Below are 16,443 nucleotides of genomic sequence, written 5' to 3' on the forward strand. Positions count from 1 at the left end.
TGCTGTGAGGCGACAGCGCTAACCACTACACCACCGTGCCGCCCCCCATCAATATGTTCAATCTAAATAAAAAAGACAATGTAAAATGAATAAGGCCATCAATATGGTATTTCATAATTTTGCAACAATTTTTTTTTTTTCTCCCAAAATTAGTTTTAGTGCCAGATAAACCTTATATCCCCAAGTTAAGGCTGATGGATTTTTCCATACGGAATCTTTCAGTGGTTAGGATACTCCAAGTTATACATATGAGATTAGAAATACACTACTGTCTGCCAAGGGGAAGCTTTTCCAAGGCTTTGTCATCTGCTTGTCATTAATATACTGCTGCCTTTAGTTTATAAACTAAAGGCCAGGACTATGATGATCTTCATTTTGTTTCAGTTGGCTACTTGTGTTAAATTCTTCATGTAGTTGAAATACTATGTTTAAGGTTACTTTTTTGGTTTTCCTATGTCTGGGATCATCGGTTTTGAGGTTATTGTCTTGTTGAAAGTTCAGTCAACTTGCAAAAATGTCCTTTTATCTTCGTGTGCCTGGTGGGACAGTGGTAGCTACGACATTGGAATTACATCCTGACCCTCTTTTGGTGGACAAACAACCCCCCCCCCACCCCACCCCACCCCCCAAAAAAAAAATTGTAAAGCGACATTGGGTGTGAGAAAGGCGCTATATAAATTGAACTGATTATTGTTATATTATTGGTGTTATGCAATTCAGTCTGCAGTTGATCTTATACCCCACTCACAATAAAAACCATATATTTTCTGTTCTTGTGCAGTAACGATGTCGTGTGGGAATGGGAGCAAAACAGCAAAACGTTACTCTAGCCCGGGGGGACACATTCCAAGATCTAACGCAGATAGCCGAAACTGCAGATAGGAGCCAACCATATAGGAAGCTTGTTTTTTCATGTACATACATACCTGTGATAGTTTCATTCCTAAACTATACACACTGACCTCAACAACAGTAACTAATAATAAAACATGTTATACATGTTTATGCTTACTGTTAAGTTATGTGAATGAGGGCTCTTGAATGAATGGGATTCTGACATTCCAACTTAATATTTTCACTGTGGTTGAGGCATAGAGATGGATGCAAACTTTTTTCTTTATACAGGAGAGTCAAAGCGACAAAAAGCACCAAGCATGAAAACATAAGCGTAGACGTGAGAAACACTTCTGTATAATAAATGCAAGACACACTAATAGAAACTGGGGTTCTAATAAGTCGAGTAATAAGTGAAAGCAGGTTTGTGTGGTTGATGCTGTTGAAAAGCAGGGTGTGTGGGAATTGTATGGTCATGCTTGTGTGCTTGAGCGAGTCCACGGATATGGAGGTCCCTCTGTATAAGCAAAAATTGTTATAAATGGCTTTTGCTTGAGCAAAATAACTGTTCCTAAAAGGAAGCAGGTCAACTCGCTGTACCTCAAGTCAGCTTGGTGCACTTGACCAACTCATGTAAACTCGGTGGTGAATAATAAATTGAAAATCAAGAGCTGTTTGCAAATTGACATGTTTTATTGAAAATGCATTTTACAAATCCATCACACTTCCCATTTATTTTAGAACAATAATTAGAATAATTTTTTGGGGGGTGGCGCAGAGACCCATTGCCGGGCGAGGCCCCCCCCTTCCCCAATATAATGGTAGGGGAAACACTGTACGGTCAAACCTCGGATCACGAACGTCCCTATTCACGAACAAATCGGGCTACGAACACCATTTCCTAACAAATTTTGCTTCGATTCGTGAACGATGCTTCGATGCATGAACGCACAAACTGGCGGGCTTCCGCACCACGTGAGGCGTGTGGCAGCATCGGTTGTACTCAAGGTGGCGCGCTGTGAACATTCTCATTGCGTTGTGTTGATACAATTTCTTTTTTGCTTTTTGCATTAAATTAACCCTCATTATGGCTCCTGTTAAGAAGCCTAAGCGTATTACTGTTGAAACGAAGAAGGAAATAATAGTTAAACATGAACATGGTGTTCGTGTTTCTGATCTCGCCAAGCAGTATGACATGGCTAAATCGACAATCTGTACTATCCTAAAGAACAAAGATGTGCTGAAGAAAGCTGATGTGACTGTTAACGAAGCAAAGGTCTCAAGTGTTAGAAGTCGTCGAAAAATTACTGTTAGTTTGGATTAATGAAAAACAGCTTCAGGGAGACAGTGTCAGCGAGGCTATAATATGCGAGAAGGTTTTACGTTTGCATGCTGATTTATCGGTGAAACAACCGAGTGCTGCTAGCGTTGACGAATTTAAAGCAAGTAGAGGCCGGTTCGATAAGTTTCGTCGACGAACTGGAATTCATAGTGGTGTTAGGCATGGAGAGGCAGCAAGTTCGGACAAAAAAGCAGCGGATAAATAGGTGGAGGAATTTGAGAAGTTTATCGACTCTGAAGGTTATGTCCCGCATCAAGTTTTTAATTGTGATGAAACGGGACTTTTTTTGGGGAAAAAAATGCCAAAAAGGACCTACGTGACCCAAGAAAAGAAGTCACTGCCTGGCCACAAACCAATGAAGGACAGGCTTACACTTTTTGTGTGCTAATGCAAGTGGGGATTTTAAAATTAAGCCTCTTTTAGTGTACCACTTTAAAAATCCGTGCGTTTTTAAGCGCAATAAAGTGCTGAAAAGTAAACTTCCTGTAATATGGAGAGCAAATGGCAAGGCTTGGATTACCAGAATAATTTTTAGGGAGTGGTTGAATGAAGTTTGTGCACCTGCTATCAAGAAATATCATGAGGAAAAGAAGTTGCCCCTTAAGTGTCTGCTGGATATGGACAATGCTCCTGCCCATCCTCCAAATATTGAAGAAGACCTTGATAATGAATACGACTTTATCAAAATCGAATTTCTGCCTCCTAACACCACACCACACCTCTTATCCAGCCAATGGACCAGCAAGTAATTTCTAATTTCAAGAAGTTGTATACCAAGGCTCTTTTCTCAAAGTGTTTCCAGGTCATGAATGATACGGATTTGACCCTGCGTGATTTTTGGAAGGATCACTTCAATATCCTCCACTGCATAAATCTCATCGATAAAGCCTGGAACAATGTCTCTTACCGCATGTTGCAGTCTGCCTGGAAGAAACTTTGGCCAGCTTCTGTGGCTGATGGAGATTTTGAGGGCTTTGAGGAGCAGACAGCTGTAGTACTACATGACATTGTAAGCATTGACAAAAGTTTGGAGTTGGAAGTCAACGAGGAGGATGTGGTGGAGCTGCTGGAGGACCACAAGCAAGAACTCGCCACAGAAGAGCTTGTTGATTTGCAACGTGAGCAAGTGAAAGTTATGCAGGAGGAGCACTCAGGACAGGAGGAGGAAGAGGTAGTAGATGCTTCAAGTGCTGAGATAAAAGCAATTTGCAATAAGTGGAGTGAAGTGCAGGCTTTTATTGAGAAGCATCACCCTGACAAAACTGTAGCCAGCAGAGCAGTGGATATTTTAAATGATAATGTAATGGCCCATTTTCGCAAAATTATCCAGCAAAGAAAAAGGCAAGTTTCTCTGGATCATTTTCTTGTGCAAACATCAGCCGCCGAACCAGCCATCAAACCACTTCCCAAGAGACAAAGAAGAGAAAAAACTCCAGAAATACCCACAGGGTTGCCCGATGTTGTTATGGAACAGGACTGTCCCTTGAAGGCCTCTCCTTCGAGGGAGTAGGCTTCCTCCTCCTCCTCCATCCACGTGTGCCAACAACCATCAACCGCAAAGGTAAAGTGTACTGTACAATTATTGTTTTATTTTAGTATTACTGTATTTTTCTGTAATTAAGGTTATCTTTAATTCCTTTCTGTATTTTTTCCACACACAAACCCATAAAAAGTTACAAAAAAAACCCTGTTTCTGGGGCCGGTGAATGGATTAATTGGATTTACATTCATTTCAATGGGAAAAATTAATTTGGTTCGCGAACAGAGTCAAAGAACGAATCAAGTTTGTAACCCGAGGTACCACTGTATATTACATATAGGGAATTGGACGTATTATAGATATAATAGTGCAGTGAGTTATCATCACCTGGTGTGGTGAGTTGACATCATAATGCAGTGACTATGTGCATTTTGATATATATTGTTTTTTACTGTTATGGTGAATGTGCAGTGAGTTAACACAGACCTAGGGCTGTGCCGATAGACGATGCCATCGTCCATCGACGATGGTGGTCATCCATCGCGATGGAGAGCCACCATCGTGATACCACGCCCCCTCCTGTCATAATCATGCATACGGTATCATCTGGGCCTATTTAACCTAAAAAGTTAGTTTTTTGTTAGTTTAGTTAGTTAGTTTTGTTTAATTTATAAATATATTATATAACATGTGTATATATATATATATATATATATATATATATATATATATATATATATATATATATATATATATAATACATAATTATATAAGTCATTATAAAGTAATATCCTATTACCGCTTGTTCACGTAGGCTATGGTGCAGGGACGTGCTAGTGAACATAACGTGGTTACACAAATACAGTATGCTACTAATAATAAATTTCGACTTCATTTTTTAGCCTACACTATACTTTTAATGTAAAATTTGTCATGTTGTTCAAACAAATAGCCACTATTAACGACTTCAGTCGGGAAATATTGCACCTTATCAAACGGCAGTGAAGCGCAGACTTCGGCAGAAGTCAAATAACTTTAATCTGGTAAATAGGCCTACTTTCAGACTCAAAATGGTCCACTCTAAGCCATAATGTCAAACCAAATGGAAGAATGAAGGTGATTCTGATAAATGTAAAGACAGTTAAAAAAAACAATATTAAATCATGATTTTAAAAGCGGCTGCAGTAATTCAAACACTAATAAATTGGAAAAATTAGCGCGTTCAAGTGCGCACTAAAGGCCGAAACGCATCTTCAGTTGATATGGTGTAAATAAACAATGAGTAATAGCTTAAGTGTAGTTTCTTCTCATAGTTTGAATACTAGTCTTTCATTGTTAGAGCAGATTAATATCTTAGCGTGATCAGTGAGTGCTCGGGGAGGTTCATTTCCACCTGCGCTTTGCGCAGCTCATTTCTCCGAAGCCGGCTGTGCGCAAACGCAGTGTTGACTGCTCGGCAAACTCCAAACGCTCGGTCTGTACTGGCCCTCTGTTGCGCAAGCGAGTTGGTTATGGCCAGGTTCAAATTGTGCCCAAAACAACTTAACCACGGCCATTTCAATTGCCTGATGGCTGTGACAATAATCGCCCCGTTGTTATGCAGGCGATCTTTTTCTCCTCTATTTTCCATTCGGCAAGTGTCTCGCGCAATGCGTCTTCTAAATTGTCCACTGAATGTGTCTCTGGCATGAAACTCGTCTGCAGGCATTTGGACTGCATTGCCCACTCTCGGTCCACATAATGTACGGTAGCTGACATATAGGGCATCATGTTGCAGCTGGACCACATATCCGTTATCAAGGCCAAATATTCCACATCACCTAGCGCTTTTTTTTCCTTTACGTGCCAAAGCCTTGGATGAGTATCTAATACTTTTAATAATAATAATAATAATAATATATTTAATAGCGTGGTATTAAAATCCCCCGCCCACGATATCATCGTCCATCACGATGTTTGCACTGTAAACATCGTCGATGCCAATTAAGGGGACATCGCACAGCCCTACACAGACCCGTTCAGAAACAGGAAGACAACTCTCTCAACAGAGACGTGATGTAGCTCGACTTATGCCATGTTGGTAACTATCTAATGTCTCAGCTTGGGCTTTTCACAACAATGGACTTGCCATAGATGAGAGACAGTAGATCGGAATTTCAGCTTTTCATTTTCTGATATTTACATCTAGATGTTATAACTTGGAACTTGATGCCATTTGTTTGAACCCACCCATTTTTTTTTCAAGTGATCAAAAATATTTGAACACGATTGACTGTTATTTGTTGCCCAAGTGTACCCTGTTTGTTTGATTGTTTAGACAGTTAATCACGTCTTCTCTTGGTTTGAGCCCTGGGTTTCACCTATGAAGACTGCTTTTGTTGTTAAAATGGATAAACCAATAGGAAGACCAGAGAGCTGTGAATGGGAGCAAAACAAGCCATATGGAGCACTTGCATGTGACGTCACAGCCGATCCAGATTGTGACAGACGCCATCTTGTCGGTCAAACGCCATATTCCGCCTTCTACTTCTGGGTCTACTTCTGCTTTTACTTCTACCTTTTCTTCTGGAAAACCCTACTATATACAATTCTACTACAACGGCTGCGGCTACAAGCTCTCCCTACCTGTGCACGTTTTTTGTGTGTATTTTTGCGTGTTGTTCGTCTGTACCGGACTTCAATATCCACTACAACCGTATGGACTTACTGGACATTGGTTTCCAGCAGAAAATGACGGTTTGTAGCGATTTCCATCGCATGCACAACATTCCGGACGAGAAAAAAAAAAATTCCGGACGAGATAGCGAGACCAGCGGGGTCTCCGTGGATTGTTATCGGAAGCAAAGCGAAGGAGGCGGTGCCGGGAGCGGAAGCAAAAGCGAGGCTGCAGAGCCGGCCTGTTGACTAAGCTCAGAAAACAGCCACTCAAATCTCCACTGCCAAGCCTCTACCTCTCCAACGCCAGATCCATGTAAACAAGACGGACGATTTGGAATTACCTTATTCTATTCTATAATCGGCTGGTCAGTGCTATACTCAATACTTAAGTGACTTACCCGTCCAATGAGGATTCTTGTTTACAAGATGCCACATCTGAGTCGCTGACAAATCCTGAATTTCTGTAGAGATAACTGTCCAGAGATTTATAAGCACACAGTGCTTCACCACTGAACAATGAGAGAAAGTTAATGAGGTAATTATACATGTCCGGGTATTCCGCTGGCAGTTCAAAATCCGGTCGTGAAAACTCCGTCCGGTAAGCCATAAGGGTCACAAATCTGTAGATCGTTTATTTTAGACATATATCTAGTTATCTGTTCATTAGAAAAATGAGCCGTGTAGTCCGTCGGTTGAAATTGATCCATTCTGTACACGAGTGCAGCAGTATTCAGCGGTGTTTTTGACCGACAAGATGGCGGTTGTGTACTTTCCGGTCACGTGACTGCAAGATCTCTATTGCAGCTGAGGAAAGAGGGAAAACTGATCAGAACTATTGCACAGGCATTGAGCATAGCTAGTACAACAATTTGGAATGTCCTGAAAAAGAAAGAGACCACTGGTGTACAAACAACCAGACATCAGATTGGCCAAGGAAAACCACACCAGTTGATGACAAACATTGAGAGAGCTGTGGGGGAAACCCCTGAACAACAGTCAATGAAAATCATAAACAACCTTCACAGGGCAGGGGTGAAGGTATCACAATCCAGTGTTTTGAAGATGACTTCAAGAGCAGAAATATAGAGGCTAGAGCAAAAGATGTAAACCACTCATCAGCAGTAAGAATTGGAAGACCAGATTGGAATTTGCAAAGAAATAGAAATGAGCCACAAAGGTTTTGTAACCAAGATTAACTTCTACCAGTGTGGAAAAAGAAAGGATCTGCTCAGCATCCAAGCCCATCAGTCAAGCATGGTAGTGTCATGGCTTGGGCTTGCATGGTTGCTTCTGGAACAGGCTCACTAATCTTTATTGATGACTGTAGCAACGGAATGAATTCAGCAGTCTACAGAAGCATTCTGTCTGCCAATTTACAGAGAAATGCATCCAGTCGAATTGGGAGGAATTTCATCATGCAGCAAGACAATAGTTCAAAAGAGGAGGGGAGGAAAGTGGAAGGTTTTTGACTGGCCAAGTCAATCACTAAACCTTAACTCAATTGTGCATGCATTTCACCTCCTGAAGAGAGAAGCTGCCAAAAATGAACAGCTGGAAGAAGCTGCAGTAAAAGCCTGGAAAAGCATCACAAGTGAATTCACTGCATCACCAGCTTGATTCAGTTATTGCAAGCAAGGGATATGCAACCACATATTAAACGTTATTTACCTTAAGACTGTCTGTTCCATTATTTTTGCTCACCCAATTGTTGGGTGGTCTGCCACTAAAGGTGCAGTGCTCTAAGGTTTGTTTGTTTGTTTTTTGACACATGTGGATGTGAATATCGGGAAATGAAGTTGAAATTCTGATCTATCGTCTCGTATTCATCCTGGCTGTTCCAATACTTTTCTTAGGGGACCATAAGTTGAAGTTCCATCCCAGACACAAGGATGTCCAGATCAGTTACCCATTTAACAAGTCATATAACCCCGATTCCAAAAAAGTTGGGATGCTGTGAAAAATGTAAATTTAAAAAAAAAAAAATGCAGTGATGTGCAAATCCTTTCAGCCTATTTTGCGACAATGTCTAATAAATTGTGTATGTACGTACGTACTAACTCACTCACTATACGGACATGAGTGTTTTACTGGGAAATATACCACTCATTTTTCATTCAAGCTACATCAGGGACATGTAGATTCAAAACCGTGACACAAATCTCTATATGTCACTCATGAGGAAACTTATAATGTTTATTTTGATAAATTTGGGTACTTTTTGTTTGTGTCTGTATAATAAAAAGAAAATCACGCGTTTGCTTGAAGATATGAAGTTTATCTTCTCGTTAAAAAAAACTCGCATTTTTTATTCCAAATACATCATGGATCTGAGTGACGTATTTAAATAATATTGGCTGGCATTGAGTGTTATCAGATATTTTCCATTCAGCTAGCATGATCTTGAATGAGTCGAAGGTTAGTTCAATATCATGCTAGCTGAATGGAATATATCTGATAGACCACAGAAAAAGCCAGCCAATATTATTGTTGTTATTATCCATGCGCACGGACACTTCATGTCAGCATTCTCGAAGGCCAACACTATCTTACCTGCAAGTTGGTGCTGTTAGCATGGCAGTGAAGTCACCTACAGCCGCTGTAGCGTTCATCAGCGCAGCGGTGAAGTCACCTAGGTGTCTGAACCGCACAAACAGCGGCTGCAACCAAAAGGTGAGCAATTTTTTGCTACTAATTTGATTTATAAAGTTTATGCAGTTGTGGCTCAGCCGCTGTAGCGTTCATCAGCGCAGCAGTGAATTCATCTTCCAACTGCTGTAGCGTTCCTCAGTAGTACAAGCTAATGACCAAGAAACTAAGATTTCTGTCCCAAGACACTTCTTCCACACACACTTGCCACAGCGTTTTTCACTCAGACTTTTTATTCATTTCTCGATGTAATTTACTTAGTTACTTTTAAAATCAGCATCGACAACTAGGCACAACAGAGTGACCTGGCAGCCAAAATTCTCTCAATCTTCCGTTTTTAACGAAGCAAATCTGGCGGCCATGTTTATTTACAGACTGTCCCAGTCACTCGCTAGCATGGAAGTTTTATGTCTCTTTTCCAGTTTTTCGATGTCCGTTGGTATGTTTTTTTCTCTTGTAAATATGTGTGAAGAATATATAATGAAGCTTCGGTAGCCTTTTGGGTGTTCAGCATGTCTTCAGTTTCAGTTTTTTAGTTTATTTATTTAGTGCTTAATTATAGCATAACGAATCCTAGTTAGTAGCACTGGATTAGCCTCAGCATCTCTCTTTCCCTAGAGACAAAGAAATGATTGTGCTCATGCGCAGCAGAAAAGTTTTGTCATTGGATATTCACATGAGCTCCGATGCGTGATGTCGTGTTGTCCTGACACTGTGAAATATTGCAACAATATTGCACGCTAATTCTCCATTGGGGAGTGGCGTAATACATGGAGGATAAGTGATATGCTAACAGTATTGCATGCTATCAATAAACCCACTAGAATGGAAAAGAATACTTATTTATTTATTTATTTATTTATTTCATGGAAAAAGTGGCCTGTATGTATAATAATTATCGATATTTCACTCTGATCATGTCACTCCCAATATTTTCCTGTTGACTAGATGCGCATTGTCAAAAATGGTGAACCGGTTCAAAATTAAAATTCTTTTGATTAACTTGTGTATTTTTTTTTGTGGATGTGTCCTATGTAATAAAAAGAACATTACGTGGTTGCACAAAGAGATAAATTTAATCTTTTCGTTTTTAAAATATTTTCACTCTTTCGCTTTGCACACTTACTCATATGTTCACCACTCGAAGATAAACTTCATATCTTCCTGCAACCATGTAATATCCTCTGTGTGTTTCTTTGTCAGCAGGCTTTATAAGAAGACAAAAGAATGTGGTGTTTTGCTGCTTTTGTGTAGGATTCAGCTAACTGAACTTCTGGATTTAAGATGTTTTAAGCCCTTTTTCCTGAACTACTAACCTAAAGGAATCCATACAAAAAGGATTGGTGATCTTCAATCATATTTTTAAGAATGTTTGTTTATGCACATTTAACTTGTGCATATTTTAACTACTTGCATGTTGATCTGATGATAGCAAACTCCTGATGTTTGGGAGGGGAAATGGTTTCCATATCAGCACCAAATAACTTTTGTGCTCCGTATATTTACTGTAATTAAAGTATTTAGCGGTACATTTAGCCATTTATTATACTCCCCAAAGGAGGGGGGTATACTGGTTTACCTCTGTCCGTCCATATTTCCATCCATCTGAAACACCCTTTTTCTCAGCAACCACAAATCATAGCCACTTGGTACCAAACTTCAGCTTGGGGTTCTATACCGTGTGTACTGTTTTCAGGTCTGTCGCACATCGACTTCCTGTTTACCGACTGAATGCAGGCTTTCGTCTAAACGGGGGAACAGGGGCGCTGCGCCCTCTTACTCTCGGCGTGCGCCCCCTTACCGACTCCGTGAAAACATCCCAGCAACACTACGTGACAATGTGTCTGATCATCAAATACGTTATAATTGCTCCAAAAATATTCCAATCATAGTAGATACACCGCCAGACGGTGCAAAAACAATCCGAATTGACGTTTTCCAGACTGAGGCGCCATGTTTAGTTGTTTACTTGTCGCGGCTGCTCTCGCGAGATTTGACATGGGTTACATACAAGGTCAGCTGACTTGTAGAGCGAGATTTCTCGAGACTGAGGCCCTGTCCACACGGCAACGGATTCAGGTGACTCCGATACAATTGCTTATCGTTTAGGCCTGGCGTCCACACGGCGCCGGCGTTTTGGGTGCCCAAAACGCAATCTTTTTGAGAACGGGTTCCAGAGTGGAAAGATCTGGCAACGTTGCCGTTGTGAAGTCGTCTGGATGAGTAAAACGGATTTGTTTACGATGACGTCACAACCACATGACTGTGAGTGCTTCACGCCGGGTAGAAGTGTAACGAATATCACCAGGAAAAAGCCTTACAGAGCACTAGTGAGAGTGAAACACGAGCTTGGATATTATTATTATTATTATTATTATGTTCAGTGTTAGTTCACAGTAGTAATGCAAGAAGCAGAATAGTGACAGTAATAGTGAAGCAAAAACATGCAATTGTACAAACACTGCAGCTCTACAGCAAAATATTCATTTATAAAATGGTCTGATTCTTAACACCAGTAGTGCCAATGATCTCATTGCGATGCGATGCGAGTTGTCAAGAAATCCTATAACTTGGTTCATGAAACGCGCTTACAAAATATTTTCACTGTGAATATTTATTGTGTAATGCCTGGTGCAAAGTGAGAGAGAGAGAGAATAGCCCTTAGGGCAGAGTCAATCCCGCCAGCAAAAATAAGGGGAAAAAAGGAGCGATCTCACCTCTTCAGATGATGGTTTAAGTCCTACAATACATTCCTCAAAAAAGGGCGTAGAAAAGCAAATTAATCCATCAACGTGTATCATTCAATTTATTCCGGACAATTAAAGACGCCGCCTTCCGCGTACGTCATCCTCGTCGCCATTTTGGAAAGGTCAAAGCGGAGAATAAAGATTAGCTGCGTTTAACTGTACCAACAGGTTTACCGTCCAAAGGAGATCACATGGGATTACCTTTCACAGGTGAGAAACAGCAAATTAATCCATCAACGTGTAGTATTCAATTTATTCCGGACCATTAAAGACGCCGCCTTCCGCGTACGTCATCCTCGCCGCCATATTGGAAAGGTCAAAGCGGAGAATAAAGATTAGCTGCGTTTAACTGTACCAACAGGTTTACCGTCCAAACGAGATCACATGGGATTACCTTTCACAGGTGAGACTGGAAAAATACTTTTCATTGTATTTGGTCATTATAATGTAATTTTACGAACAGATTTTCCTGACTTTGTGGCTAATATGAAGTCTCGCGCATAATAGTTTATGCGCATGCGTCCTTACTTCTATTCCCATACGAAAAAGAACAGTAAAGAACTTATAAGAGTTTACCACTGTCTTAGTAGTAAATCCTTATAAATATAAGGATAAATCCTTATAAGGATTTATAAATAAATATATATGCCATGTATGATTTACTCCTGAAAGTGGCCCATTTTGCATTTTCCTCATACAAATTTTTTATGAAAATCTAGTATGTATGAAGTGAACATTGTGCATGGTTTTTACAGATAATGTGTATGATGAATTACACCGTCTTTGTATGCTTCATGTAATGTTTGTAGTTTTAAATTATATTTTACAGTTTAAAATGTATATGCCTTTTATATGTAAATCCACATATGTTTGTGTTGGATTTACATATAAAAGGCATGTACATTTTAAACTGTAAAATATAATTTAAAACTACAAACATTACATGAAGCATACAAAGACAGTGTAATTCATCATACACATTATCTGTAAAAACCATGCACAATGTTCACTTCATACATACTAGATTTTCATAAAAAATTTGTATGAGGAAAATGCAAAATGGGCCACTTTCAGGAGTAAATCATACATGGCATATATATTTATTTATATTTATAAGGATTTACTACTAAGACAGTGGTAAACTCTTATAAGTTCTTTACTGTTCTTTTTCGTATGGGTTGTTCTGGTGTGTCCGAAGGGACCGTCTTACAGCGCCCCTAGAGGTGTGGCATGTGTATTGCATCGTTTTCAGCAAGCGTTGTGTTGCCATATGGACCTGATTTCTACTGATCGTTGCCCATTTGGAGGCGATATTTTTTTTAAATAACATCACGTTGCCGTTGTCGTGTGGATGTGGCCTGAATGATCTTTCACCCACCGGCGCGGGAGCTTTTGACAGAAGTAGTTCGCGAGTTGTTTTTGTTGACACTTGGGCATTTAAAGATGTCATCCCGCGGCATGAAGCGGAAGAAAGCCAAAGACTGTCCGGGGCAGAAGAAGATTACTTCTTTCTTTTTCAATGTTGACAGACAATTTGTTACAATTTCCCTCTCAGCCTCAGAATGTCCCATTGGAGCACTTTTCAAAGGCTTTGCACGGCGGGGGGGACAACCGGCACCATCCCCCCCCCCCGGCTTCGCTCCCTCACCATGGTGAGCGCCCTCATACTAAATTTTTCTAGAAAACCCTGGAATGTATTTACAAAACATATACAGTAGGGTGCATTTACAACATTTTCATAACGCTTTTCTCAGCAATTACAAATCACATCTGCTTGATATTTGGTACAGAGCTTCAGCTTGGGATTCTATACCATGTATACGGTTTTCAAGGCTGTCGCACATCGACTTCATGTTTACCGACTGAATGTATTTATGAAACATATAGGGTGGATTTTGATGCAGTTTCAAGAAGCAAAATGCGATTTCAAAATGACAGTTTACCAGGATGCTATTTGATACCCTGGGGAGAACACTGCTCTTTACTTCCTTGTTTCAAGGTTAATTATTTGTTGAAGTCAACATTCATAATAAGTGTCCTATTCCTTCGATTGCTTGCATTCTGATATGAGCGGGGGGATACGTAAGTGATCAGTAGCTCACAGTCGATCTTGTTGTTTTTACTCACTGCTGGTAGTTGAGCAACAGTCAGCATTTTATAATTTTAACCGTTAACTGACTAATGTATTATGAATGGATAAGGATGATTCAGTTATTCCCAAAAGACTACTGTGAAAATGTAATACGAGAGTCTGAGTATTTTTGTTTTAGGTAACTTGCTTCTCGTTTTCATGCAGGACACCTAGGAGTAGTTGTGTGTTGTCAGAGTGCTGGTTTTGTGCTGTTAATCCATTGTTTGTTAGGTGTTCTGTAGACTGCTAAGGCCTGATACAGACAGGGTAAATGAGCGTTAGTGCTTCATTTCTGTCACCTCTCCTCTGTTATTTACCTTCATCCAGCATGGCCTGCGTTCATCACTATTCATATGTCTGTCACCCCACATGCAGTGTATGAGTTATGGCACAGGAGCACAGATAAAATCATGAGTTATGCTGGTTATTTATTCTGCTCTCTGACTCGTGTCCATGCATACTGACCTGATTTAACGCATACACACACACACACGCATACACACGCACCCCTTTCTGTTTCTCTGTCTCTTTCGGGATGGATCACTCATGAAGCTAGGTGTAGCCATATTTAAAAAAAAAAAACGGGTGTATTTGGGGTATTACAGGTGAAAAAATCCAGTTTATCTGTTATTGAAAACATCTTAAATCATTTCTTCAGTGGTTATGCTAGGCTTGGAATATACAAAAAATATTGTCGTCTTTAAAATTCCATTTCTGTCTCTGGACAGTTTTGTTTGTCATAGTTCAGCATATCACATGTGATGTGTTCTGACCCGATGATGAATGTTATATTAACAGCTGAGTAAGAAACATGAACATGTTCATGGTATCCTCCACCTTCCAGTACCTTCCAGGTGACTGTTTAATGGGATTTGTTGTCCATAAATAAGTGGCTTGTTTGCACTACTTTAACAACAGGGTTATGGGGACATTTCTAGGGAAGCCCCCCTCTCTTGAAATAGATCCAAAAGCTCTATCTGAATGTGTGTGTGTGTGTGTGTGGCTAAATTTGGCAAGGAAATATTTTCAAAATGAGTTCATCATTACTATTAGAGTTGGACTGATCTGAACCCCGACTCACTTGTGCGGATTTGTTCACTAAATATAATGGTGTCACATGTTCTAAATGGTTAGTTGAGGTCGGTGATTTCAAGAGCACCATGTGATGTCCGACAATAGTTAGGTTTGCCAGATGAACTGTAGTTATGTTATGCATGCACATCAGTGCTGAAATTATGAAAAAGAGCAACATGATTATGAATTTCCTCTCTCTCTCTCTCTCTTTTTTTCAGGCAAGAAATAATGAAGTGGAATGGCTGGGGTTACAGTGATTCCCGGTTTCTCTTTAACAAGAAAGGCCAGGCAGAGTTCACAGGCAAAAGGTGAGTATGCAGACTAGTTAATACTTGCACTTTCTAAATAAAAAAAAAAAAATTCATTTTGGAGACGAGGGAGTGTCATCAAAGTAAAATAAGCACCACAGGCAAGGGCTGACAAACTCCTGTATAATCACTAAATGATTGATTGTTCTGAATGCATCTTCACCTGTAGTTTTTTGCTACCCTGCCCAAGATGAACATGGCAGTAGCACTGTAGTGTTTAGCGAAGAAAATCACAATATCAGATTTTTTTTTTTCCACCCCAGTCTTTGTTTCAGATTTTTACCCATAATAATGCTTTCCCTTTGCTCTTAGCTCCAGTTTACATTTCTTGTGTGAACTGTAAGCAACGATTCTTCATCTGCACCAGCACGTACACAAACACGCGTGCGCGCACACACTCATTTGCTGGTCAGAGTGGTGTGCTGATGCCATCTAGTGTGTAGGTGAATGCTTTGCTCAGTGTTTTTAGGGGAGAGTATCTGGAAACGATGAGAGGAGATGTCATTTTTGGCTATAGGTGCTCCACTCTGTGGAATCACAGTATTGGTTCCCTACCACAGAACATAATTGTACTAATTTGACTTCATTAAGCTGTTACATTCATAACACTGTATTCACTAAGTGAACTTAGTGTTTCCCCTAAGTTTCCTTTTTTTTTGGGGGGGGGGGGAGGGTTGGATAAGGATGGTCACCTGAATTACAGAGCATTTGGACCTGAACAAACAGTCATATTGAAATCTTTACATTTATTTTACAACAATAATTGGAACAATTTTTACAATACAACTGCACTCCTGTTTTTGTGGGTGGCCTTTTTTTTTTTTTTTTTATTTTAATTTTTTTTTGGGGGGGGGACCTTAAAATGTGTGTGTTGGGGGTCGGGGGGTTCCATGGGAGGCAGTGCCCCCCTCCCATACAATGGTGGGGGAAACGCTCCAAGCTACAGACAGTCTTTAATTTTCAACATACAGACCGCAATTTCAGTGACCTCAGCAAGCAACATTTGAACTTGTATTTTCTTAATTCCATGCAAATTTGGTGTGAAATGGTAATGCAACAAATCCAAAAGATTGTCTTGAATGATTCCTTGGAACAATCCTATGGCAAGTGTGGTCTGCTGCTTTTATAAAAGTTCCTAACTCACAACAAAATGGCAGAATACATATAACTGTAAAAAATAAAGCAAGCTTAGAAGGAAAGCAGAGAATGTTGATGCCTCTGGT

At 40.0% G+C, this 16,443-nt stretch overlaps 1 protein-coding gene across 1 annotated transcript in view; it reads left to right on the plus strand.

Moving 5' to 3' along the window:
- Nucleotides 1–16,443, plus strand: part of agps (alkylglycerone phosphate synthase) — a 68,281-nt gene that overhangs the window by 11,490 nt on the left and 40,348 nt on the right. The window contains exon 2 of the mRNA XM_060930045.1: nt 15,131–15,220. Within this exon, the coding sequence (XP_060786028.1) occupies nt 15,131–15,220 (90 nt within the window). The remainder of the gene's footprint in view (nt 1–15,130; nt 15,221–16,443) is intronic.

Source organism: Neoarius graeffei, chromosome 9, assembly GCF_027579695.1.
Source record: "Neoarius graeffei isolate fNeoGra1 chromosome 9, fNeoGra1.pri, whole genome shotgun sequence".
NCBI classification, from domain to species: Eukaryota; Metazoa; Chordata; class Actinopteri; order Siluriformes; family Ariidae; genus Neoarius; species Neoarius graeffei.